General features: G+C 56.2%; 1 protein-coding gene across 1 annotated transcript; it reads right to left on the bottom strand.

Annotated features, from left to right (window-relative positions):
• Nucleotides 1-80: 80 nt before the first annotated feature.
• On the bottom strand, nt 81-25,200 carry LOC126635467 (myomegalin-like). The gene is given in 39 exon segments (XM_050306765.1): nt 81-629; nt 867-913; nt 1,018-1,156; nt 1,239-1,382; nt 1,629-1,816; nt 1,999-2,100; nt 2,298-2,422; nt 2,506-2,683; nt 2,764-2,883; nt 3,013-3,144; nt 3,322-3,543; nt 4,085-4,226; nt 4,228-4,280; nt 4,431-4,648; nt 4,939-4,990; nt 5,187-5,422; nt 5,660-6,134; nt 6,214-6,330; nt 6,451-6,619; nt 6,699-7,014; nt 7,116-7,264; nt 7,386-7,477; nt 10,869-10,996; nt 11,692-11,804; nt 12,121-12,258; nt 12,710-12,826; nt 13,011-13,099; nt 13,623-13,701; nt 14,723-14,866; nt 15,225-15,419; nt 15,667-15,846; nt 16,249-16,386; nt 16,864-16,977; nt 17,352-17,510; nt 18,018-18,233; nt 18,353-18,445; nt 18,714-18,833; nt 20,428-20,547; nt 24,052-25,200. Coding segments are annotated over 39 exon segments (6,741 nt in total). The 3' UTR covers nt 81-596.
• Nucleotides 25,201-26,048: the final 848 nt, after the last annotated feature.

Genomic DNA, 26,048 nt, shown 5'->3' with positions numbered 1-26,048 from the left:
CCTTTGGCACCCTGTGCTGGGGGAGGTCAGGGAGGGGCAGCAACTGCTGCAGAAACGGGCATGCCAGAAACACCACAACCCAAAGGTAGTAACCTTTATTGGGGACTCTTCAGCCACTGAACAGAATATGGCATTTCTTACATCTTCCTCCCGCTCTGGGGCCCCAGCATGTCCGGGAAGCCCCCAAAATGCAGTTCCAATACCTCTGTCTATATACATATACATACATCCATGATCAGGGACGGGTACTCAGCAGGGTTACAGGTGGGACCAGGTCCCAGGGCAAGGGGTGCTCAGTGCAGAGGGGTCCGTCATCCCACTGAACACCAAAGGTGGAGGGGAGCGAGCACTGAAGCATGGGGCAGGCAAAGCCTAAGCCAGCAGCAGCTGCTGCAATGCCAAGCAAAGGCTGGTGAAGGGCATGCGACCACCACAGCAGCCCAAAACCACTAATAGTGTAGCACACCCCAGACCCCTGTCCACCCCAGCCCTCCGAGTAGCAGGGACAGAGTCTGCTCCAGCCCTCTGGCATGGCATGAGTCAGCAGCCAGCGGGCTGTTCCAGGCTGGGCCATCGCTCCCTGCTCTGCCTGGGGCTCAAGCGACAGGCAGGGCCTGCTGGGCCTTCACCTGGCAAGAGACCACACACAGCAGTAAGAGGGAGAGCTGCTGTGCCCTGGGGACATGGACACACAGGCTGCAGATAGACAACAAAAATGTGTGCCCCCCCCCCAGAACACACTACTGCACCCAGCTGGCCCCTGCCAGCCACCACAGGGTGTGTGTCACCTGTGCCCATCCCCAGGCCATCAGGGCTCACTAGGGCACAGACACCCATCCCTATCCCACACTGGCTGCCATACTCACCTCCAGGTTCGTCCTGGCCTTGCGCAGCACGTTGTGGGTCCTGGTCACTGCAGGGGAGAGAGAGAGGGTGTCAGTGAGGTCCCTCTGCTGTGGAACTACCCCAGGTACTTGGGGACCGGGCCAGCTTGGCCGTGCCACTGGGGCCACGTACGCTGGCTGACGATGAAGTGCTCCATGCTGTCCTTGAGCTGTGCTGTGCTGCGCAGCCGCTTGGCCGTGCTCTGCAGGGCATCTTCCCTCTCAGAGAGCCGGGCCCGCAGCGCTGCAATCTCACCCTGTAGCGCCTGCTCCTGGGAGCATGGAGAGGAGAGGAACATCATGAGCAGTGAGCACCCAGCCCCACCACCCTGCCAGCCCCCAGCCTTTGCTCACCTTGCCCTGGTGCTGGGTGAGGTTGATGGGCAGCACGGTGCTCCAGAAGGCAGTGAGGAGAGACACACACTCCTCCAGGATGCCGTGCAGGGTGCTGGCACTGCCCCATAGGTGTCCCTGCCCTGTCCCCGTCCATCCCAGGGCCTGTGGGAGAAGGGTGCGGGAGCAGGTGCTGCTGGGGCACCCACGTCCCAATGCACCTGGGGACTCGCCATGCCCAGCCCAGTGTGGCAGGGCAGTGCCAGCAGCAGGCCCCAGGCTGGAGGCTCCCTGCCTCCTGCCAGCCCTGCAGGCCTCGGGGCTGATTCTGGTCTCAGGAGCCGTGTCACATGTGGTGCAGAAAGGGTCTGGCCCCTGGGTGTTGCCAGCCCCATCCTGCCCACACTTTACCTCCTTTCCCGCAAGCAAGCAGTTGGGCAGCCCAAGTGCCGGGCGTGTGAGACACATCAGCTCACGGGCCAGGGCCTTCCCCTCCACGATGTGCTGCTCCAGGGCTTGATACGTGTCCAGGCGGCCGATGACGTGAGCCCCCATTGGTACCTCACTCTTCCTCACCAGCGGGTCTGTTCCTCGTGGTTCTGTGGAACAAGCAGGGATAGGTGAGGAACCCTGCCTGCTCCCCTCGTGGTCTTCCCCATCCCATCCTGGGGGCTTGGCTCTGCCCTGAGCTCTCCGGTCTTGCTCAGCAAGAGTGCTGCCATGAGTTTATCAGGTCTCAGCAGCTCCTAAGACCTGTGTGTGGTCAGGCTCTGGTACCCACCGTCCATCCGCTGGACCACGGACATGCCAGAGGGCAGCGGGGAGAAGAGGGGAGCTGCTGAGTTTGTGCCAACATCCCGCACTGGAGGAGATGGGAAGCAGCCTAGAACAAGAAGCATCTGAGCCGCTGTGGACGTCTGTGGCTCTGTGCCAGGGCCTGCTGGGGTCCTGCCCTCCCTCTCTGCCTGCCAGCAGGGCCACCACGTCCCACCTGCTGCCATGACGGGAGAGGTGTTTAGAACCACCCAAGGGTTGCAAAGGGGTCAAGCACCCCAAGACCAGGGGCTGAGGGGGCTGTACCTGCTCGTGTCTCAGCAGAGGGGACAGGGAGGCTCTCATAGACGTGCAGCTCCGCACGCAGGGTCTGCAGGAGCAGGCGCTGCTCCTCACTCTGCTGCTGCAGGAGTGTCACTGAGTGCTGCAGCCTGCAGAGGGGTGACATGTGCGTCCGGTGCCAGCCATGCCGCCCAGTCCTGTGGCCCCAAGATCACAATGCCCCAGACCTTACCTGTTGTTGTCCTCCTGCAGAGAGAGCCGCTCGTCCCGGAGCTGCCGGACAGTCTCTTGGCACTCAGCCAGTTCTTCTGCCAGCCTCCGCTGCTTCCCACGCCTCTGGCCCAGCTCTGCTTCAGCCTCCCGTGCCCGGGAGCAGGCAGACAGGAGTGCCTTCTGCACCCGCACCAGCTCTGCAGACAGAGACCGTGGAGGTGTCACCGCCACCCCACTCAGCCCTCTGGGACTGAGGATGCTGGTGGCCCAGCCCTACCTTGGGAGAGGTGGTCACGCTGGAGCCGCACGGTCCGGTTTTCCTCACGCAGAGCCTGGTTCTCCCCACTCAGCTGCAGCCCCAGCTCCGGTGTCTGGGCATAGACATCACTGGGTAATCCTGCAGAGGGGACCAGTGTTGAGTCACTCTCCCCAGTGCCCCACTGTACACTGGGTGAGCATCCTCCCCGTGCAGCAGGGTGTGCAGAGCCTGAGACCCCGGCAGTCCCGGCCCAGTGCGGCCCCGTACCGCTGGCCTTGCTGGTGGAGGCCAGGCGGCGTTCCAGCTGCTCCCGGAGCCGGTCGTTGGTGCAGATGGACTCCTCGAGGCGCTGGCGCAGGCTGCGGATCTCCACCAAGTGTTCCTCCAGCAGGTCTGCCCCTGCCACAGCCGAGGAGAGGGCTCAGGGCAGGAATGGCAGTGCCACCTCCCTCAAGCCATCCCCACTATCCTGCTCCACGCCAGAGTGATGTCCCACAGTCACTCTGGTGCCGGATCTCCTCCCTGCTCCCCCACACGCAGGCAGGATGTCCCTGTGCTCTCCAGCACGGACCGTACCTGTTAGCTTGTGGCTGGAGGTGCACCCCGACGGCAGGGCCCCATAAGGTGTCTGGCCGGGCGGGGGTACCTCCCAGAGGACACGGGCTGAGGTGGCCCCGGGGAGCTCAGCCAGGCTCTGCAGGGCACTGTGTGGGCAGAACGATGCCGGGGATTTGCTGCCCTCTCCGAAGGGACCCAGTGGGACTGTGGGTTTTGCTGTTGCCACGGGCAGTGCCACACCTCCACACACAGGGCAAAGCAGGGAGAAAGACAATGAGCAGGGAGGAAAAATGAGGCAACACACTCCCATCATGTGCTTTTTGCCCCTTTCTCGCTCTGCCCAACAGTGCAGCCCACTGTCCCCCCATGGTCATCCCCCATCCCCTGACCTCCCACCCTGACCAAGCCCATTCCCGCTGAAGAGCAGTTTCTCCCAGAACTTGCTGATTATGTGACACAAGGTGGAGGGTCTCAGCCCCACTCCTACACAACTAGATAAACCACCCTTTCTCAGAGGCCCTGGGATACCCAAGTGTCCACACCAAGGGCTAATACTGCCTCCAGCTGTGTCCCTTCCACCCACCAAGACCTCTCTGCACGAGAGCTACATGTCCCCATTGTCTGCCAGCCAGAGAGATGGGATCCAATCTCAAAGCCATAGCCCCAGGAAGCAGAAGGTCCAGGGCAAGATAGACAGGTCAGAGAGGGTGGGAAGAGATGAGGCACAGCACAGCATGCAGGGCAGGCAAGAACAAACCCAAGCCAGAGGCAGCGTGCTCACTTTCTCCCAGTTGCCTCTGGAGCACCTGCAGTTCCTGTTGTGCCTCAGCCAGGGAGCAGACAGAGGTCCCACAGCAGCCCAGGAACGGCGGGGCTGTGGGAAGGGGGGGCCCAGCAGACAAGAAGGGAGACAGCCCAGGGGCTCAGTGCAGGCAAGGGGGCACTAACAGGTTTGGACAAGGAGTCCAAGTGATGGCCTAGAGACAGGAGAGACAGATGTTAGTGTGGCTCTGGCTCAGCCTAGCAGAGATCCCTTCTCCCTGGGGGCACTGGGGACCCTGTCACACCCTGAGCAGCTGAGTCTGCATGTCCAGAGGTGGTTGTGGCCCCTGGTCACCCTGCGGTACCTGTGAGTTGGGCAGGCTCCTCATGGCACTGACTGCACTCGCTGGCTGCATCCCCATCAGAGCAGGGCTCCAGCCCCTCAGATGTGAAGGAGGAGCTGGTGGCAGAGTGGGATGACTCGGAGGGTGGGCAGCTGCTACCTGGGGACTCAGAGCACTCCTGCAGCTTCACTTCCAGGCTCTCAATCACCTTCTCCTTCTCCTGGAGCTTCCGGCTGAGCCTGCAGAGGTAGCCTGTCACTTGGGCTGGCAGGTCAGGGTGACTTCCATCCCACAGCTCTTTCCTACATGACACCCCACATGGCATGTCCCACTCGATGATGCAAGGCTGCTCGGAGACATGGAATGCCCATAGGTCTCCCCAAGCCCAGAGGTAGCCCCAGGACATGCACCTGAAGCATCCTGGACATGCAACCTGAGGGCATCCTGGGCCCCCCACCCCAGGAGCAGTGATAGGCCCCAGGCTGCCCATAACAGGCAGGTCCCACAAGCCCTCCCTGGGAACAGGTACCTCAGTGCCAGGAGTTCATGACTAGTTTTATCCTCTCCATCTTGCCGATCTCCTGAAAAACCAAGCCAGAGAAGAGCCAGTCAGTGTCCCCATACCCAAGGATGCCTGCAAACAGAGCCATAGCAGGACAGCACAGCCCAGCACAAGATGTCTGAGTGGCTACAGCCCTGCACCCATCAAAGCATCCCTTCCTCACCCATTGTGCACCCACAACACCCGTTCCCGCTGCCTCCCCTAAAGGTACTTACTGGTGCCCAGCTTGTCACTGAGCCTCTCAGCCAGCTGCCTGCCCTGGGCCAGCTGCTCCCGAAAGCCCTGGCCCAGGTAGTAGTCGATGTCAGTGCCGCGGAGAATGTCCTCGAAGGAGCGCAGGGCGTCCCGCAGGTGCTGGGCCAGGCTGCGGCTCACGGCCCGGCCCTCCCGCAGCATCTGCCGCAGGTGGGAGAGCTCCCGAGCCTGCGCCTGGATCAGCGAGTTGTACTTCCTGGGAGAGATGGGAAAGCAGGGCATTGGCAGGGCAGCCAGACTCTGTGAGAGCACAGCAGGGACAGGGGGCCATGGAGAGAGTCTGTGCGCTCTCCGCTGCTGGGGCTCTAGCCCACCATGCAAACACCCCAAGAACCTGGCTGCAGGGAAAACATGCAACAGGAAGCCACCAACCCCGGGAAATTCCTGCGGACCCCCATAGCCCCCCATCCAGTCCCAGTCCCCAGGACCATACCCCGGCCAAGTGGCAGATTGCAGCTCCTTGGGCAAAGCCCCTCCAGGCTTGGCTGAGGGCAGCTGCGCCTCGAGGAGGGCCACACGGTGCACCAGGCTCTGCAGGTCACGGTGTGCCCGCAGGGCGGGCGGGCAGAGGGTGCCGTGGCCATCCGACTGCCAGCCCTCATCCTCGTCAGTGAGGCTGTGGGCTGGGGAGGCCAAGGCCTTGGGACCTGGTAGAGGCCGCTCGGCACCTGAGGTGTAGCCACTGGTGACGGAGACGGAGCGAGCACGGCGCTGCAGGCTCTGGATCACCTTGTTGGCATTGAGCAGCTGTGCCTTGAGGTCCTGGATGTGCTGGTGCAGGGCCCCCACATCCTCCAGGGCCATGACTTTCTGGGCAGTCTTGCCTGCTCTGGGCATCCCTAGCTGGCATGGGGACCCCAGCTCCTCGCCCAGGCTGAGCTCGCTGAATACATCTGGGTCCTCGCACTCTGCAGAGGGCACAGTGTGTCATTTCTCTATGCCAGGCAGGCAAAGCATAGGGATCTCTGGAACCCTGGCTCTCCTTACCAGGGCTGGTGGTCTCATCCCGGTCAGCCTCGGTCTCACTTCGCCCACACGTCTCATAGCCCAGGTCCTGGAAGTCCACCTGCACTTGCTTGCTGAGCTGCTGGGTGTGAGGTTCACCTGCTGGGCAGCCCATTCAGCTCAGGGTTCTCCCTGGGCACCTGCCCCATGCACAGCACAGTGCACAGGGCACACCAGGCTCAGCACAGGCTCCCTGTCCCACCCGGGGTTTTAACTCACGGAGCAGGACGTGGTACTTCTCCAGCTGCTCGGCTTGTGCCCGCACTGTGGCCTCTGAGGCGGCGAGCTTGTCCTGCAGCTCCTGGCACTGCCTTTGGCCCTGTGCCACCTGGGAATGCAGCTCTGTGCCCAGCCCTGGCCAGCCCCCACCGGGAACAGTGCCCTCCACCTGCCAGATGGGAGATGGGCTATCAGCTCCCTGTTTCCAACCTCATCTCCATCTCCATTCTGGTCCCCTGTGCACTTACATGGCTCCCGTCCCCTCCACCCACACTTCCAGGGCAGGGTCTCTTGGGCATGTCATCCTGGGATCGTGCCTCCAGTGCTGGGCGTTTGGTGGGCACAGTTCCCCTCTCTGCTGGGACCCCTTGGCCATCCCCACTGCCTCCGGCCGGGCGGTCCCCGAGGGAACTGCGGCTCTTCCGCTGCAGCCTGCGGGCCTCAGGGGCCAGGGGGCTGCCCAGCCCAGTCTCCTCCTGCTCCCCGCCCTCCAGCAGCGATGTGGCTTCACCCATCCGCTCCTTCAGCTCCGCATTTTCCAGGCAAAGGCTCAGCATCGCCTTCCTGGAGGCACAAGGCACTGTGAAGGGCAGGCAGTGGCTGGGATGCAGGGTGTCCCCTGCAGCCACTGCCACCCGCTGGCTCCAGAGTCACAGAGTTCTTGCCTGATGTGGGAGACGGAGGAGAAGCCGGCTTCCTCCAGCTGTGCCTTCAGCTCCCGCAGCTCCTCTTCAGCTCGCAGCTCCCGCTCTGGCACGGTGGGTGCTGCGCTCCTTTCGGTGCCCCCGCTTTCCTTAAGGGCCCGGGGGTTGCTCTAGGGGGACAAAGACAGAGGGTGATGGAGGCGTTTCCAAAGGGGCTAGGACACATTTTGGCAGTGGTGCAGTGCCCAGTTCTACCAACCCTGTTCCCAGTGCCGCGCTGCCCTGACTCACGTGCTGGGTTGCCACGCCACGAGTTGTCTCCTCCTTCATGCTGTCGGTGAAGTTGGTGCTGGCAACGTTGCCATCTGTGCCTGCAGCCTGACCTAGGGGACAGCACAGCACAACAAGGCACTCAAAGGAGTGGCACTGGCAGCACTGCCTCTGCCCTTTCCTCCCTGGTGATGCCCATGGCCACTGTGGACAGCCCCGGGGCAGGTGCTGCTTCACACACACCTGGTGCTGAGGCACTTCCAGCAGGACTGAGGTTTCCCTACTGTCCCTGTGCCCTTCCATCACCTCTCTGCATGCTGGAGCTCCAACCCAGCATCCTGTGCTGGCCCAGCACTGAGGGAGGGGACAGCCCTGGGGACAGCACCCCAGCAGTGGTATCTGCTCCATCCACATCTCTGCCTTCTCACCACCCTGTGCTCGCTGCCCTGACAGACGTGCACACACATCACCCACCCTGCAGCCACTTCTCTAGACCCAGTCAGCAGCAGCAGCATGAGTTTGGTCAGAGAGCCTTGTTGGCACTGCCCCAGCCCGGTATTTGGGGGGTGTGCAACACGACTACCTGCCCAGGCAGGGGTAGCTTGGGGGGCACTATCAGCCACCCTCCCCACATTGCCCAAGCCCTGCTGTCAGGCACAGCCTTGGGCTCTTGGCAAGCCTTGCACTGGCTTTGCAGAGGTAAAGGGACACTTGTGTCCCATACCACAGTGCCTGGGGGCCCTGGGCTGAGCTGGGGTCGTGCTTTTCTGCTTGCACGCAGCTCTGCTCCTGGGCCCTTGATACAAAACCCTGGGTGAGGACTTGCAACCCCTGGCTAGGCAGCTGGGACATGGGTGTACCCCCAATCCCTCTTCTCCCCAGGGAGATGGGTGCTTGAACAGGGCCCAAGACACTCCTGTGGGGCTGTGCAGGGCCAGATCTCAGAGCTGCCTTTGCACCAAAGGGGAGGCAGCTGCTTTGCCTGTGGCCAAATCCATCGCCATTAGGTCTGGAGCTCCTGGGCAAGGCTGAGCACAGAGCAGGGGGTAACAGAAATCCTGGCAGGAGGGATGCCAAGCATCACTGGTGAAGGGGAAGCCAGCAGGGAAGCACATGGCTGTCAGGAGGAGTAGCCAAGGACCAGCCAGGAGCACGCCCTGCAGCAGGGCAGGGGTTTGCACAGCACACCATCCACAGCAGTGGTGACACACTCAGGAGACACAGTCATGACAAGCAACTACCACGAGGTTGCAAAAACCCTCAGCCAGGTGCCAAACCATGCAGGGCGATAGTTCAGTGCCTGCAGGGCCTGAAGGGTAAGAGGATACAAACCATCAGCTGCAGGCTTTGCTGGGGGGCTGAGGGCCACATAGCTCTCAAGGTGGGTCACCGTGGCTGAAGGAGCACAGCAGGGTGGCACACAGCCAGCACACCTGCCCTGGGCACACGAAAGCAGCTCTTATGCCAGGGCACAGCATCCCACTTCTCACCCTCACCCACAGCTCCACACAGCTCCCAGCGCTCCAGGACCAGAGAGAAAAAGGGAGCACAAACCTCAAGGAAAAGCAAACCAACCAACCCCAGGGGAAGAAGAGGAACCTGATACTGGGGGAGTAAAGAAATGTGCACACAGAGTAGCTGTGCCCATGCTGCTGTTCACCAAGTGCTTGAACCCTCCAGGGCAGCAGGAGCACACCAGGCTGCTCTCCGTGTGCCACCAGCACAGGAGACAAGAGATGCAACCCCAGCACTACTTTTCCACAGACTGTCTTTCACCCCAGCCTGACAGCACAGAGAATTAGTTACATGGCTTGCAAACTGCATGTGGCCCACAAGCACAGGACACCCAGGTGCACTGACTGCATGGGAGCCTTCACACTGCTGGGAACAAGGGAAGAGAAGTAAGGTCCACAGGACAGTTGAGAGAGGAAGGAGAGACCTCCACAAAGAGCTATGAGATAGCACAAAGAACTGCTGACAGAGGGTGCTTTCAGGCAGGGCGCCAGCTGGGCATCAGTGCCAGGATGGAGGAGGGAAGGTAGAAGGGTAAGGACAGGGACACAGAGGCTCCTACAAAGTGAGAAGCAGAAGGATAAAGAGAAGATGGTGCTACACAGAGAACTAAGAGGAAGGGAATGAGATGAAACAGAAGAAAGGAAAAGCTAACCAAACCCAGAGCTGCTCAGCAGCCTCCAGCTGTGTCCCTTCAGGCCACACAGAAACCACTGAGGTCACCACACAGCCGAGTGCTGACCCAGAGGGGCAGTCCTGACCTGCAGTGTGCAAAGGGAGAGCTGTGCTGCATCCCAGCCCCGTGTGAGACAGGGAAGAAAAGTTCTCAGCATGGGCACAGGACAGCTGGTGCCCTGTGAAGCAGTCTCAAAGCAGCCATGCAGCAGAGCAGTCACAGGTCCGGGTGCGCAGCACAGCAAGATGGAGCTTTTCTACTCCGCCTGCTCCCAGTTCAGCCTCCCCAGCAGCAGAAACAGATGCTCAGAGGTGCAAAATCTGCTCCTGCCACTTTGGGAAGTGATTATGGGACAAGAGATCCATAGCCTGCTGCATGTGGGAAGCACTGATCATTGGGAAGCTGCTGCTGTTTTTCAGCTTCCATGCCAGCCCTCACACTCCTGGAGCTGCTGAAAGAGACCCTGGAAAAGGTATGCAGTGGTGCCAAGTGAGACAGCCCCCAGCAACGCAGGAACAGGGTCCTGTCCAACAGCCCAAGGGGTGCATGGAGCCTGTAAACGAGATGTGGATGTACCAGTGAGGGAGCAGACCCAGCCCAGACCCTGTCTCAGTCACACCAAACCACCTGTCAAAAAGAGGAGGAAATTCTCCCTTGAAGACTCACAAGCTAAGCTGAGACAATTAAGAAAAAAACCCCATTCAGTAAAATCATCAATACTAGAGCAGGATTTGGTTTAAGCATAAACTGAATTGCTGGTTTGGCCCAGGCAAGTGTCACCAGGTCTGGAATTCTCTGTCTCTGGAATCCAGTTTTCCATATACACTGTCTCACTTTGGACCAACCACCATCAATCCAAGAGGTGGATGTCACTGCGTTAAGAAAACGGGTAAGGGAATATAAAAACTCACACTCATGCACTTGGGAGATGATAGAAAACATTTGGTGTTTCCTTCAGAGATAGGGAATCTTTATTTGGCCCATGGTGGTGGGAGGAGAAGGGAAATAGAGGGAAATCAACTAAAATGGAATGATTTGAATGTGCAAATACATCAGTGGCCACCAGGGTAGGTCAGACAGGAACATACACGAGACATGGGTGGATTGCACTGATCGCCGTTTCCGAAGCAGCTCAAAAATAAAACAAAAAAGCCCTGCACCAGTTCTACTGTACCATTACTAAGAACCAAAGCAACCCTCCCAGAGTCAGTGAGACAGGCTCGCTCGGTTAGTGAACCGTTTCCGTGGCAGGCGGGTGAGCGCCAGTGCTCAGAAGGCATGCTGGGGTAGGACTCTCACACGCTCCTGTTCCCCACCTCCTATGGCGCCCTGTGTCTCCAGCCTGCTCAAACACTCCAAGCTTCTTCCAAGAGCTTCTTCCAGCTGTCCCCGGAGCTCGTGGACCCCTTCCAGCTCCACCTGCAGAGCGTGGTCTCTCGCAGTGCTAAGCGGACACGCCGCACAGAACGGAAGAGGGTTAGACAGGCTGCAGCAAGCACACACCAACCCGGCCCCTCCATCGGCACTGACACTGACTCCAGGCAGCTCAGACACCTCCCGCCTCACCTCTAACCTCCCCAGAGCACAGCCATCCCCAAAAAAGGCTCCAGCCCATGGTAGGGGACCCAGAGCCACAGCTGTTCTTCAGTGCTAACCCAAGCACTCCACTTATGTGCTCTCTTGCTATCAGGTAGCTCAAATATCCCAGAGGCTGCAGCCTCGTGAAGGGCATGGGATTACTGCAGGGGACAGGCAACCGCCTGGATAAGCACCTAGATAGATCCTTATCAACCCAACAGCTGGTCGGGAATTTGACAGCAGTCTCTGAAAGGTGGCCAAGTGTGGGTGGGAAACTGAGCTGGGAAGGGATAAGTCAGGAGAGAGAGATGAAAATCCCATGGCAATGGGGGGAGTTTAGGGAGCATTTAAAGCTGACCACCGCAGCCTCTTCAAGGGAAAAAGCCTAAAACTTTGACTCCCAAAGAAACATTTCGCTGATCTTTTGCCTCAACTCCCTCTTTCCCCACCCAAGGCTCTCAGACTTGCAGAACGATCACTGCTTCAGGGATTGCCCCAATGGACCACCCATGCCTGTCCTTGCAGCAAAGGGCAGCACAGAGCCAAGGCAGCCTCCCTTACCTGTCTGGGTGTGTGTGAAACTTCACCAGGCTGCCATAGAGCTGCCTCTCTGCCTGGAGAGCCTCATTTAACCGATTCCTCTCAGCCACCAGCCCTTCCAGCATCAGTAGCAACTGTTTGGAGAGAAGAGACAACATGCAGCACTTAAACAGAGACAGAAATCAAAGGAGACATCTGGCCATCCCTGAGAAACTGGGGCTTCCCCCTTCCTCTCTTGCTTGTGTCCAAATTGATTCATGTCATCCCTGGACTCCCAAAAGACACTGCCCTTTGGACAAGTGCTAAAGGGAACCAATCCTCTCCATCACACACAGCCAGCTTCCAAGAACAGGCACATCTTGGTGCATCAAGAGGCTGAAAACAAAGCCTCACAACTGAGAACCAGCAGAAATATAAACACATCCAAGCCTGCCCCACATGGCACACTACCTGTTGCCTTCTGTTTCCAGTAGCCTCCTGTCCTTGTGACTCTGCAATGGCCACCTTCTCCCGAAGCACCAGCACTTCTTGTGTCAGCCTTTCCACGGCTGGAATTTCTTCAGGATCCACCAGCTGCATCTGCAGATCCTAAAAAACAACAAGCAGCAGGAGAGCTCAGTGGAGAAAGGATCAATAACAAGGACAGCTGGACCTTCATAAACCTCCCTGGAATGCAATCGCCAAAAGTTTCAAGTGTTCGGAAAGATCCAGGTCTCCTAAGAAAAAAATGCCAGAGCACCCAGAGTGGATTAGGCACAGACCACAGCCTGCAGCAAGGACTGAGAAGGGACACCATGCACTGATTAAAGGGCTCTCGAAGGAGGGTGTTTGGTACACAAGCAGCAAAAAGCCAAGTAACAACACTCTGGGGATTTGCGGCCTTTACCTTCTGGCCAAAGTAACACAGAGAGCTTTAGGCAAACTAGCAGCAGTGCCATCCACAGCCAGCCAGCCACACTGCTCTGAGGATGGGGGGAAAGAGGAGACTCCTCTGCAGTCTTTGCAGGTGGAACTGACCCCTCACAGTGCAGTCTCTCACCTTGATGAGGTCCTCTTTGATCTGGATGGTTCTGGTCAGGGACTCTATATCCGAGGCCTGCACCTGCAGCTCTTCCTCCTGCGTGGCCACGACAGACTGGAGAGCAGTGAGCTCCCGCTACAGAGGGAAGAGAACCCCGTGAGAGACTTCAGAGAACCAACACCCCCCTGTAAGCTGCTGCCCCATTTCTCTCATTGAGGGGTATCCTCACAATAGTGGGGTCCAAAACCTCAAGTGAGGGGCAGCCCAAAGGTCTCCTGTAAGCAAGGGAGATCAAGCACAGGCTTCATCATAAGCTCACCCTGCTTTCCCTCTCCTTCTTCGCCATTAGCTCCAGCTCCTCTTTGGCATTAATGAGATCCTTCTCCAGCTCTGCTGTTGACATTGTAACTGCAAAGACAGCTTGGTTGCAGGGATACCACGTGCCAGTTAAAACCCCAGTATCACACAGAATCCCTCTTTGGAAAGACAGGGCCCCCATGCTTGTGCTCGCCATTGTCTCTTAGTAAATATCCTTCTTCTCTGCTTAAACTTTGAACAGCAGCCCAAAGCAACAGCAACATCACAGGCCTGCTGTTCTACCCCAGACAAAGTTCAGGTGTCCTGGTCCCAAGGCAAAACCCAAACCAGTTACACTTGTCTCAGCTCAGCCTGAAACAAAGTCAAAAACCCTCCACTGCACAGCATCAGATCTTGAATAGAAGCACCTCACCTCAAATCCAACACCAGCCTCTTTTTCTCTACTCCCCCCCTCAGACATCACCCTGAACAGAGGCGCAGTTTTATTTCACAATATTCACTCTTGTTCAGAAAGCTCTTTACTCTTTCACAGTTTCATGTGATCACGCCTTCCCCGCAACAGAAAGCCCTGGTCATGTCTGGGGACCTTGAAAGAAGCTGTCACCACACTCACCTCCCTCTGCCCCGCAGCTGCTGTCCTCCTGTGGGGATCTGGCAATGGCTGTAGTTCCAGAAGCTCTTTGCAGTATTTCCTGAAAACACAAAAGCCTCCAGGTTTGTCCTTTTATGGGGAATTTGCAGCTTCCCCAAAGCTCCAGGATTGCAGCAAAGCTGCTGGCTGCTCTGCTGACACCTCTGAAATGTGAGAAACCAATGAAGAGGATCTTGCCAGGCAGAAGGGAGAAGTGAATTGCACCCAGAAACCGTGTGGGCAACAGGGCACTGGCCTTGCTTTATCTGGCACGGGAGGTTGCTGGCAGTGAGTGTCTTCATAGTAAGGATTAAACAAGTTTCACTCAACTGCAGCAAACCCATCTTTCAACTGAGACTCTACAAAGACCTACATTTCCATCTAAGATGTGGCCCAGAAGGACCATGCAGGAAAGAAAACACAGAGCTTGGCCCATATACACATCCCTGGAAGTCTCTAGAGCTTACTGATCCTGGGAATAGAAACCTGTTTACAGCTGCTTAAAAACATTCAACATGCCAGCTCACCAATAAACCACTGACAGCTGCTCAAGTAGGAGCGTGGCATATGTAGCCTCGGAGTTGTGTTCAGCCTCAAAGGGGGTTTTAGCAAAGCTGCTTTAAAAATACCAACTCCAATTGTGGAAGAGACAGCAAACAGCCAGCAGGCTCTGCCAAGAATTAGTGGGACCTAAAATTAGCTCTCTTGTCCCCTTCAGAATGTGACAATGTCAGGGAGGAGATTACAATACAGCAAAGCAGTCCAGCCCAAGGAAGGACTGGGTCAATACCGAAAGGTCAGAGGGTGGATGTCTTTCATACTTGCATGTGCCCTATGGACCCAAATGCTGCCTGATCAAAACAAAAAGAGACGCTGAGTGACATAGGTTGCTGAAATCAAGATCAGAACATCCAGGCAGCATTTCTGCTCCTCAGTTTCATCTCTTCCTCCTATAGGAAGTCTCTTCCCTAATCCCGCTTTCATGTCTATCATTCTCTGTGGTACTCCTCTCTCTCCCATTTTTCTGTGGCAATCAGTCCTCCCTGGAGCCCTGAGGCCACAGGCAGTCACAGGATTCTTACTTGTACGGGCTGTTTGTGCTGCTTCAACAGCCTGGCACCGGCCAAGTGGGTCCCAAAAGGCTCCTTCCCCAACACATGCTGGCGCAGCAGTTGCAGCTCGCAGCTCCTTTCGGACAAAGCCTGTGCCATCTTCTCAGCAGCCGCCTGGTTGAGGGGGGAAAATAGGGGAATGAAGGGCCATGACCAGCGGTAGGATCCCTGTCCCTCTCTTCTTCAGAGACTAAGGGAAAACATCTCAATGTTTCTCTCTCACTTGAGACTCAAAGTGCTCTGCAAACCAGCCTGGCAGCTACTGCTCCTGGCCACTCAGAGCCACTCCAGTGCAGCCTCCACTCCAGTGCAGCCTCCCATCCTACTCTCCAGACAGCCTCAGCGAGACTCAGCCTCTGTCTACAGAGGAACAAGCTCCTTCATTTCTCTCATCCCATCTGGGAGCTTCTCTGCTTACAAGAGGCAGAGCCACCCACCCCAGCCTCCCATTGTGGCCCTGCACACCACTCACTCTGCTCTGCTGCTCTTTGGTGCTCATGGCCTGCAGCAGCTCCCGGATTTCAGCATCGTGCTCCGCGGTCTGACGGTTTCGGTCACTGAGGAGATCCTGCAGCATCTTCTCCTTGTGCTGGAGACGCAAGCACAGCTCCTCTGCTACCTCACTCTGCCCTGGGCCCAGCTTGCACAGCAGAGTTGCTGTAAGCTCCTGACAAGGGGGAGAAACGGAAAGACATTGCTACCATCAAACTGAAACTTCCTCAAGGACAAACAGCTCTTCTGCCTGCAGCTGAGAGAGCAGTGTCTCAGCAGGCACAGGTATGTACAGGTGCTAAAAGCAGCTTCCAAAGCACTGTGCACAGCTTCAGGTGAGGCAGGCAGCCAGCAGGCTCTGGTTTGGGATCCCTCTACCAACAAACTGGCTGAAGGCTCAGGAAGCCAAGCTAAGACGTTACCTCCACTTCCTTATTCCTGTCATGCAGGCAGGTTTGCAGCTGTTGGATGATCCCTTCCTGCTCCTTCTGTCTGCTGCAAGATTTGGCCTCAATCTCCTCCTTGAGCCAGCGGAGGTTTTGACAGGTTGCTGAGACCTGCTCCAGTTCCAGGGTTTTGGCTTTCAGGAGGCTCTCCAGGCTCTGAGGACCACGACAGAAGCAGTTCAGTCAGGGACACAGACTTAATCCTGAATTAAGCAGAACTGGAAATACCAGTCTCAACTGCTAGCAGAGTCATACAGATTCATCCATCTGCTCCTAGTGCCTTCTATATGGCACTGAGTGCCATGATCTAGTAATCACAGTGGGGTTGGATCAAGGGTTGGACTTGACCTTGGAGGTCTCTTCCAACCCAGTCAATTCATGATTCTATGATTCTACACCCATCCCAGAAACAGGAGTGACCCAGGAATGTGCCCCGCACACAGGGCCAGAGGAAGGCCAACACCTGCAGATGCTCTCCCCAGCAACAACCAAAGAAGGTCTGTCTAGCAGCACCCCACAGCCAGGCTGGACTCTGCACACCCAGGAACAAGCACTCACGTGAATGGTGGCCTCGTTGCTGGAGAGGACACTGCGCAGTCTTTCCAGGTCACTTCCACGCTCCCGTATTGAGAGACGGAGCTGTTGCAGCTCTTGCTCCTTCTTCTCCAGGGCACAGAACTTCTCGTCTACTGCTCGCTATGTGAGAGGGGGGGATTGCTCAGAGTGGGGTAGCAGGGCTCTGAAGCCACCAGCCCCTGTGTGGGTGTGAGATCCTGGATCCAAATCTCACTGAATTATTGATATGGGTTGGAACCAACTCACTGTGAGTGTGTGTGTGCATGTGGGGAAGGGCTGGGTCTGGACCTGCAGGAACATGGTAAGGCCTGCACATCAGGTCTGTGCTGAGGGCACGGGGCAGAGCTGAAGGCAAGGTCTGCTGCCTTCATGCAAGGCATGCAGAGCACATGGCAGAGCTGAAGACCTCACTCTGGGCAGTTTATAGCTTAATCCCAAACACAAGAGTGGGGAACCTCAGCTCTTCCTTCCAGAGGGCTCCTCTGGAAGGCTGAGCCATGAAGAGCTTGTAGAAGACATGGTCACCCCTGGGGCTGACGGCAGCCCAAAGGCTGAGCCTCAGGGACAACTGAGACATCGCCTACAATATGTGCTCACCTCCAGAGCAGCATCCCTGTCGCTGACTCGCTGCTGCAGCTTCTCCAACATGGCATTCATGGCTGCAGGGCTCTTGTCCAAGCTTTGCTGGCATTGTAGAAGCTCCCTTGATTCCTAGAGATCACACACACAAACCCCTAGTACAACTGTCAGTATAGAAATGCCCCCGAGGGCAGCACAGGAGAATCAAGGATAATCATCTCCCCACTCTATGCTTGCTTTACTCTCCACATCAAAGGGTGGTGGAGTCCCAGCAGCAGGGGCTGGCTGACTGGCACCTGCCAGGGCTCACCAGGCATCGCTGCGGGCTGAGGCACTTGGATACCTGGGCTTTATTCCTTGCCTAGGGAGCCCAAAAGCCTCTCTTTCCTTCCCTTCTTCAAAGGGCATGCATGAAAGCTACAGACAGACTTCTGCATGGCCAAGTACCAAAGGAAGAGCAGGGGCCCCCATTAATTATGCTCAGCTCTAATCATTCTGCATCTCACCTGCAGAAGCTGCTCCTTATGAGCCAGCTGCTGACTCAAACGCTGAACTTTCTGCTCCTGGGCCTGCAGCTCACGGCATTTCTCCCACTCCACAGTCTGGAGCTGCTGAGCCTTGTCCTGCAGCTCTGCCTGCAGCTGTAGCACCACAGCACGCAGCTCCTGCGAGGGAAAAGCACGTATCTTGGAATTCAGTCCTCAACACACCCGTACACAGCGGGCCAGTTTGAGGAAGCCAAGCGCAGCAAGGACTGTGAGAACAGCCAAAAATCTCCTGCAATACTACAACTTTCACATCCACATGTCATGAAGTTTAAATTTATCTCATTTTACAGGGTACACATCCATCCTAACCCCTTTGCTCCTGGCCACAGGCAGAGCTTTGGTCAACCACAGCTAAGCTGCACAACAGGGAACCTATTAACGTTGTAACACTGCAAAAAGAGAGGGACATTTGCACCAGCAAGTGACAACACACACTTATCGATGGTCTTTGCTGATTCTAAATCCTCAGATTTGAGGTTAAGAAAGCTGGAGAATTATCCCTCCCACATGTGACAAGGGGTTAGGCAAGTGTGCCCAGACCGGCTTAGGCAGAAAAGAGAATGAGAGTGGAGTATTGACTACATCGGTGCTTCTTAAGTTACGTAAACCCAGGCTAAGTCACACCTGGTTGTGTTTCCAGGTTGCCTCTTTCTGCTGCTCTTCCTCATGCACCGTGGTCTCCAGGAGCTGGGTGGCTCTCCTGGTTTCAGCCAGTTGGTGCTCTTTCTGGCACTGAGCTCTCTTCAGTTTCTGCACCTCCAGCTTGGTGCAGAAAAGCGCGTTCTGAAGATCGAGCGGTGACATTTGCTGCTCCTGGGGTGACAGCGGGCTCTCGGACACCTGGCCAAAAACACAGGGATCGGAGAAACTCAAAAGATTCTCTTCACGTGAGGCGTTTAAGAATCAGGATCCCTGGAGAATGAAACCTGGATGTGTTCGGAGGCTTTCCAGGGACATACCTGCAACTGCCCCAGACGGCTTCTGTGTAACATGTCCCGCAGCTTGGCCATTGTCTCGTTCTGCCCTTCGATGATGCGGTACAGCCCTTCTGTCTGCCAGTCAGAGGACAGGAAGCCCAGTCACCGGCTATGCAAGCACAAACCCTCCCACCCCAAGGAGATTAGGTTAACCCTGACCCTACCCCCTCCAGCATGGATTACGACACACGTTAGCATCACATGAAAGAGCTCTGCAAGAAATAATTTACCGAGCTCCAGGATGCCAAGCAATGGCTTAAGCATTTCTTTTCAGCCACTGCCCACAGGGCCAGCACGCTGCCCTCTTTCAGTGAGCACCGCCGTGCCCACCCAAAAATATTACCTTATTCTCTTTGCTCTTCAGGGCCTCGTTCAGACTCTGGATCGTACGATCTTGCCTCTGTGACGTTTCCTGGACAGACTTTAATTCGAAATTCAGTTCGTTCAGCTTTTCCTGTAACAACTGAAGACAGAAATAGCTTGGGTTTGTTTAATCCTACCTAATACTCTCCATAAACACCCTTAAGACTCCCTCCACTCCTTACTCCATACAGCCTGGGTGTAGACCATATCAAGGTAAACGTGGCTCCCTCTAGAGTTTGTAAACACGGTGGGAGGAGACCGGTGAGTAAACACAGGGCCCTCAGTGCCTCCACAGGACTTAATCCAGTGGTTCTGATCCCCTCAGTGCAGCCCTCACCTGCAGGGTGGAGGTTTCAGGCTTAGGTTCATGTATCATACTGCGTCCCACATACCCCAGGAGAGTTGTGCTCAGGCTGCCCAGCAGCCTTCCTAGTTTCTATCATTTATTTCTCTTTCCTTGAAAGGAAAGGGGCTGCTTCAGCCCAAAAACCTCCCAAAAATCTGAAAGAAAAATAATAACATGGAGAAGCTACATATTCACTGATCAGATCAGTGGTTTATTTAGCATCAAGTTCTGGCTTCAGCACAGCAGAGCCTAGTCAGTGTGCCAAACAGGGTCCCAACAGCATGACTGCAAAGCAAAGGGGATCCTCTCGCTACATGACTGGTTTACAACCTGAGAAACTCTTGCCTTTAACATTCTCACACTAAGGACACTACCACCCACTCAGACAGTTTCAGGACAGTTTGCTGCTTTCACCATGATGTTCATGACGCAGAACACGTTGTGCAGTTAAACAAGTGCTTGGAAACGTTTCTAAACATGCTGCCCGCTGGCATTCTTAAGGTTGGATGATACCCCTCTTGTAAGAACTTACTCAAGCCCCAATTTCTGCAGGAGCTGGTGCTTCCACATAATTGCATTTTGTTGCTCATTAGTTTACGCACCTGTTCTCTTATCTCTTCTCTAAGAGACACTCCCCCTAACCTGTTTAAACACTTCAAACTACATTTACTGGGCCCTGGGTCTCTATTTCCGATCGACCTTTGATGTCCAGGCAGCTCCAATACCTTATGGTTGTCCCCACATTTAAATAAATATCCCATCCAGACTTTTTGTTCCCATTTAACCCCCATTTTTCCAGTGGGTATAATTTACCTTAGAGTTCAAGAACATAATTACAAAGACACACCCCTCCCCACAAGTGTTAAAGCTGATTGCCTCAAGAGAACTCAGATACATGTTTCTTTCCAAAGGAAGTATTTAAATTGATATGAAAACAGAACCCCTCTATGCTGATCTCCCTTTCTGCTTGAAAAAAGAAGGCAGCCTTCATCCCTTCTCTCCTGCATCACACTCAGCCCATGCAAATCCAAGAGGTAGGGAAATAACTCTGTGCATCTGTCCTTCATCAGTTCCTGGAAGGCTCACCAGGCAAGTGGAGAGTTCTTCCAAAACAATGATTTGCAAAAATGAATATGGAAAAATCTACACAGCCCAGCTGCAGAAAAAAAAGTAAATGCTTTTAACTGGATCTGGCAGACGAGCACTGAAAACCACACATTCAGCACACATCGTTGCTGGAAGGGAAGGTGCAGGTGGCTGCCTCCAGCCAGGCTAGGAGGCACCCTCCCTCCAGTGCTAACCACGCCAGACTCACTAGGCACTGTGTGTGCTGCTCATGAAGAAATACCTTGTTGGCAGCTTCAGACTGCTGGATTTTGCCCTGCAGCTCTGCAGCACGCAGATCGGACACGTGCTCCCCTGCTGCAGGGTCACCTGGAGCTGGCTGCTGACGTTCATCCTGCAAATTCTGAAAATAAAAAAATAAAAAATGAGAGAATGGCTCAACTCTTGCACTGGCTTCTTCTGTGCAGCTGTCAGCCCTCATACTCCTTGCAGCAAGGGGTTAGGCATGACCCCTTGTGCTTTTCCAGCTGTCTGTGATACATTCTCCTGTCTGTGTCTCCCTTTACCTGGGTGGCAGGATCTTTGCCTGACCTGCCAGAAGTGCCCTGCTGCCCCAAGGCTGTGGCTGGGCTCCCTGTCTCTCCTCACTCCTGTACCAGGAACCCAGCAGCTTGTTTGGCTCTGACCACTGCAGGCTGATGATGGATCTTGTCCCCACACCTAAGCCACATCCCTGAAACTTCCTCTCCTTCCCATGTGCCCTGTAGGTTTAAAAAAAGCTTCAAAACCATCACCAAACTGGTTCCCATGCTCTGCCAAGCTTCTATGTCTTCATCAGCCCACAATCTTCAGTCCTTCCCACCAGCTCCCCTCCTGCCATGACTAGCACACACTCCCCCGCTCCGCCACAGTCTGAACCCTCTCCACTCTCCTTCACAGCTCCACATGCTCCAGCATCCACACACTGTCTACAATTCCCTACAGCTCCTCAAACAGCAGCAAATTCAGTGCCAGAGCTGAGAGTTTTTTTTTCATGACACATCCCCATTTACTGGGAATGTAAACAGCCTACTTTGTGATGCGTGGCCTGCCAGACCCGGCTGGCTGAGCACACACTAATCCCTTGTCATCCCTCCTTACTATTTCTCTGCCTCCCGCCCAGTGAGTTAACTCCTTAGAGCAGCACTCAATGCCAGCCTCCCTTCCCAGCCCTCAAAGGGCTCGTTCGGTATTTCTGAATATCATCGGTGGCACAACACTGACTGTACCGGTGCCTGGTGTAAGTGGGGGCCCTGGCAAGCAAAGGTTTGCAGTGCAGAGGCCACGGCAACCTGGCAGGGCTTTTTGGAGCACACGCAGCAGCACCAGCTCCAGGCAGCGCAGCACAACGAGAGCAGTCAGCTCCCATTAGCCCTGTCAGGGTGAATCCTCATCTTCAGCAGCCACAGCAATGTGCGGTCTCTGGGAAAGCCAGGCAGCGCACAGGGAAGCGCCCCCAGGTCTCTCTGCACTTGCCACACAGAAACACTGCTTCCCTCTACCCCGGTGTTAAGATTTTAGTGAAAACTTAAGACAGTCGCGGAAAGTAATTTCAAGTTTTCCCAGCCAGAAGGCTTTGGATCAGGCAGGGAGAGCTGCCAGAATGTGTCACACAGCCAACTATTCTGAAATAAGGTTGATGAAAAGAAAACAGAGAGGAAAAAAAGGAAAGCACACATTTCCTCACAATTTCCACATTCAACAAAAAAAAAAAAAAAGGAAAGAAAAAGAAGACTGGAAAGAGCTAAGAGCAAGGAGGGCAAAGGGGGAAAGACAGCCAGCTCCAGAGTCCAAAGTCCCAAAGCCCAAGCTGCTTCCGTCATGCTTCCCTGCAGCCATGTCAGGAGCAGAGCTCCCCAGCAGCTTCTCCGACATCAGCGTTTTACCAACAACCAGCACAGCCCCAGCAGTGCCAGCACACGCTGACCCAGAGACAGAACACTTCTTTAAAAAGTAACAATCACGGCACTATCCAAGCCTGCCAAACTCAGACTGCCCAGAGCAGCGGGTAAGGGACTGGCTGGCAGCAGGGCACTGCCCCCCTCGCTGCCAGCGCGGCACCGTCTGACAAAGGCGCCGCTTGGGGACACTTTCCTGGGGCTGCGGCGGGGAAGGGAAGGAACTGCTGGTTCAAGAAAACGCCCAAGAAGACAGTACCTACAAGGTCACACGCCCCGACACCAGACTGCTCGGTAAATTTAAAGAACCGCAGTTTCCCAAAAGCAGTTAAGGGAACTGTGGTCCTACATATCCTAGGTATTCCTTTCGCATTTACGCACAGGAATCGCTGGACAGCAGAGTCTGACTCTTAGCAAGAGCATCGCTTTTACAAAGAGAAAGAAAAATAATCTGTACAAGAACTATTTAGCCCACTAGCTGCATCTGCCTTCCCATTTTTGCTGTTAAAGCCATCCGAAGGATTAAGCCCTCCCCCCTTCAGCCAGAATCCGTGCCGAAGACCTGCTGCTGTCATGGCCAGAAACAGTAAAAAAATCCTGCAGGATGAATTCCTAGCAGGGACGGTCAGATGGCAGAGGCTGGAGAAACGCCTCAAATGCAGTTCCCAAACGAGGATGGGCATGTGTGACACAAAGCCAAGCTGCAAACACAACACGGTGTTTGTGCCACGCTCTCTGTTCAGAGAAAGCCCATTTATATGCTGCAAACGCATCCCATGCAGTGAAAATCAGCAGCAAGTGAAAATCAGCACCGAGTACAGGAGCAGCATCGATGCCCTGCTTCACATCCTCGGCCCCTGGCTGCCAGCGCGACGCCTTTGTGCTCCAGATGAAAATCAGCGTTCCTACATTCCTCTCTCCCTCGTTTCTGGAGCAGGCTCTTATGGAAAAGCACGTCGCTCTCGGAAACGCCCGAGCAGATGGGGCAGCAAGCGGCACCCGCTAAATAGGAAGCGCAATTCAGCACTGCCACAGTTGCCATAGTAATAAACGACCACTTTTCTAATCCCCCGGGCTACCTACAGCATTAGGCAGCACTAAGGCTGCTAATGGGAATGCAATTAGCCTGACATGGATATTCCTGAATTGAAGCTGATGGAGGCCTTCTATTCATCAAGGAAAGTGGTAAAGAAGTTACAAGTTCAGCTTTTTGACTGCATACTAATGAGGACTTCATTAAAGCCAGCAAAACGGAGGCAACCCGGAGCCAAGACTCCTGTGAAAGGAGGCAACAGCAACCTAAAAGCAGGAGCTTTTTGTCGCCTCTCACCAACACCTACCGCTAATTGATGAATCTTTTCAAAGGATCAGAAAATAAACCAATTATCTAGAATACCAACCCTAAAGTCATCCTCTGGCACAAATCCACCTGCAAGGAAAACACCTGTCCCTCAGGGCACGCACCACTGATGCCTGGGCGGATCTGCACGTCAGGCAGGTTGGAGGCCTGACCTGCAGGGGCAGGGCTGAAGGCAGGCGTTCCTCACAGTCAGCCATTACTCAGGCACAAAGAAAACACATCTGCTGGAAAACACATGCCCAGAAGCCTAAAACATTCCCTTTAGTTGCGGATAAAAGGGACACCGACTTCTCCAAGAGAAAGCTGAAGTGAAGTTGGTGCTTTCTCAGCAGGAAAATGACAAAGAGCTTAGACCCACCCAGTAGGCTGCATTGTCAGGGAGGACTGATGGGGAGGAGGGAGGTTAATTTCCCAGAACACAGGGAGGAAACAGGCTACAGGAGAATGACAGAGAAGCAGCACACCTAAAAAGGACCGAGCTGCCTATTCTTAGCCCTGTTTCAGCGACACGTGGCTATCTGTATTATCTCAGCACAGAAGAATCCCCAGTGGGCTCAGCGTCGGACCGCGAGGACGCTGCTCAGTGGAACGGCGGCACCATGACCTCTACCTGTACCCGCAGCGGCATATAATCCTCACAGAGATCATCCCACAGCTCCTGCAGTTCAGAAATCTCCAGGGAAAGACCCAGAGGAGCTCTGGAGAACGACTTTCTGTCTGTGTTCAGGACGGCAGAACCAGCACAGGCTAAGCCAGCAGAAGCACTGCCATCTGCCAAGTCACGGCTGAGCTTGGGGTGGGGCAGGCTGGACTTCACAGGAATAGGTAGTCGGCTGCCTCGGGGGCTCTGAAGGGGTTTGTAGTCCAAAGTCTTGATCAAATTGAGGGCCAGCTCCAGCCTGTTCCCACTCAGTGAAGAGTTTGGGGTCATGCGGTCGTCTGAGAAATCATCACATTTCCCATTCCCTTTCACCCCCTTATCTGCATCTTCCTCCTTCTGCTGCGGAGGGCTCGCCTCCACGGTGGTGTCCAGGGACTCAACAGAGGATGCAGGTGTGCCTTCCTCCATGCTCTCCCCATCCACAGCCACTCTGGAGCTGGTGGACTCGGCCACATCACACACGGACGACTCGTCGTTGCCCATGCTGGCCGACCACCGGCTGGACAGCCCGCAGGAGATGCTCCTGGCCACCTTTCGTGGCACTTTGCAAATGGCTTCATAGTCGGCGTCGGCCACCCGCAGGGCGGCACAGCCCCGGCAGCGCCGCGGGCGGCTCCCGGCTCCCTCCGAGCCGTGGCAGCTGTGCGGCTCCAGGCCGTGCTCCTCCTGATCCGTCCAGTACTCAAACCCAGAGTAAGCGAAGTCCTCCTGCAGCAGGGCGGCGTACCGTGCATCAGGCAGGCTAGAAAGGTCCACAGTCCCGTCCCCAGCCCTGTCCTCCGCGCTGGATTCGTCGTTGTTCCTGCGGTACATGCTGGCGATGCAGAACTTGAGGCGGTCCTTCTCCAGCAGCAGCTTCTGCAGGCGCTCGATGGAGAGCGCTTCGATGCGGGCGATGACCGTGTCGAACCTGTAGATGCGGTCCAGCATGAAGGCACACTTGCTGCAGGCGAACTCGGACCTGCCATCCCGGCACAGCTCCCTGCCCAGGACGTGGGAGAGCAGCACCTGGAGGTTCAGCTTGGCCGCCGTGTGGAAGATCCATCGCCGCTGGTTGCCGCACAGCTCCCGCGCACAGATCCGGCACGTTTCCTTCATCCTCCCTCCCTCCCTCCCTCCCGGCCCGCACCCGAACCTGCTCCGGGGGGCTCCCACCAGACCTCCCCGAGTTCAGCGCATCTCAATCCCCGAGCCCACCGGCACGTCTCACGGAACCGACCCCCCCGCCCCTTTTTTAGGGCAGGGTGACACGCCGGGACTTCCGATGCTTACAGAAACATCCCACCCTACACCGCCTCCTTCACATCTTCACGGTCACACCTGGGCTGCCCCCACTCCCTCCGTGTGTCCCCCCGGTGCTGCCCCCTCTCTCCTCACAGCTCGTCCCCCACGATGCTGCCCTCTCTCCTCACAGCCCCCGTCCCTGGGGCTGCCCCCGCCCCGGCCCCTCGCCCCGCTCCCCGAGGGTCGCCCCGCTCCCCGAGGATGCTCCTGCCACGGCGGCGCCCGGCTTCTGGATCGGGTTTCAAGATGGCGGCGGGGACGGCCCCTCCGGGCATGCGCGGCGGCCGCGGCGCCTCCCGGGATGTGTAGTCACCACGCCCGTGTTGCGTGTGCGCAGTGGCGGCCCGCGCCACGCCCGGGCAGCGCCGGTATCGCGACAGCGACAGCGACAGCGCGCGGGTGCGATCTCAGAGCCAGTGCCCGGCCCCCAGCCCCAGTGCCGGCGCCCCTACCCCTCCATTAGCGCTTCGCTCCACTACAAGTGCCTGTCCCAGTGCCAGGTCCCCACCCCAGTGCCTTCTCCACGTCCCAGTGGCAGTGACAGTGGCTGTCCCAGTGCCAGGTCCCCACCCCAGTGCCAGCACCACGCCCCAGTGGCGGTGACAGTGCCCAGCCCCACAGGTAGTGCCAGGTGGGCATGTCCCCGCATCACGAGGCCACCG

Source organism: Myiozetetes cayanensis, unplaced genomic scaffold (assembly GCF_022539395.1).
Source record: "Myiozetetes cayanensis isolate MyiCay16 unplaced genomic scaffold, myiCay2020 scf12, whole genome shotgun sequence".
Taxonomy (NCBI): domain Eukaryota; kingdom Metazoa; phylum Chordata; class Aves; order Passeriformes; family Tyrannidae; genus Myiozetetes; species Myiozetetes cayanensis.
Note: the sequence above shows the minus strand (reverse complement) of the source record. Positions and strands in the feature narration are given on the sequence as shown.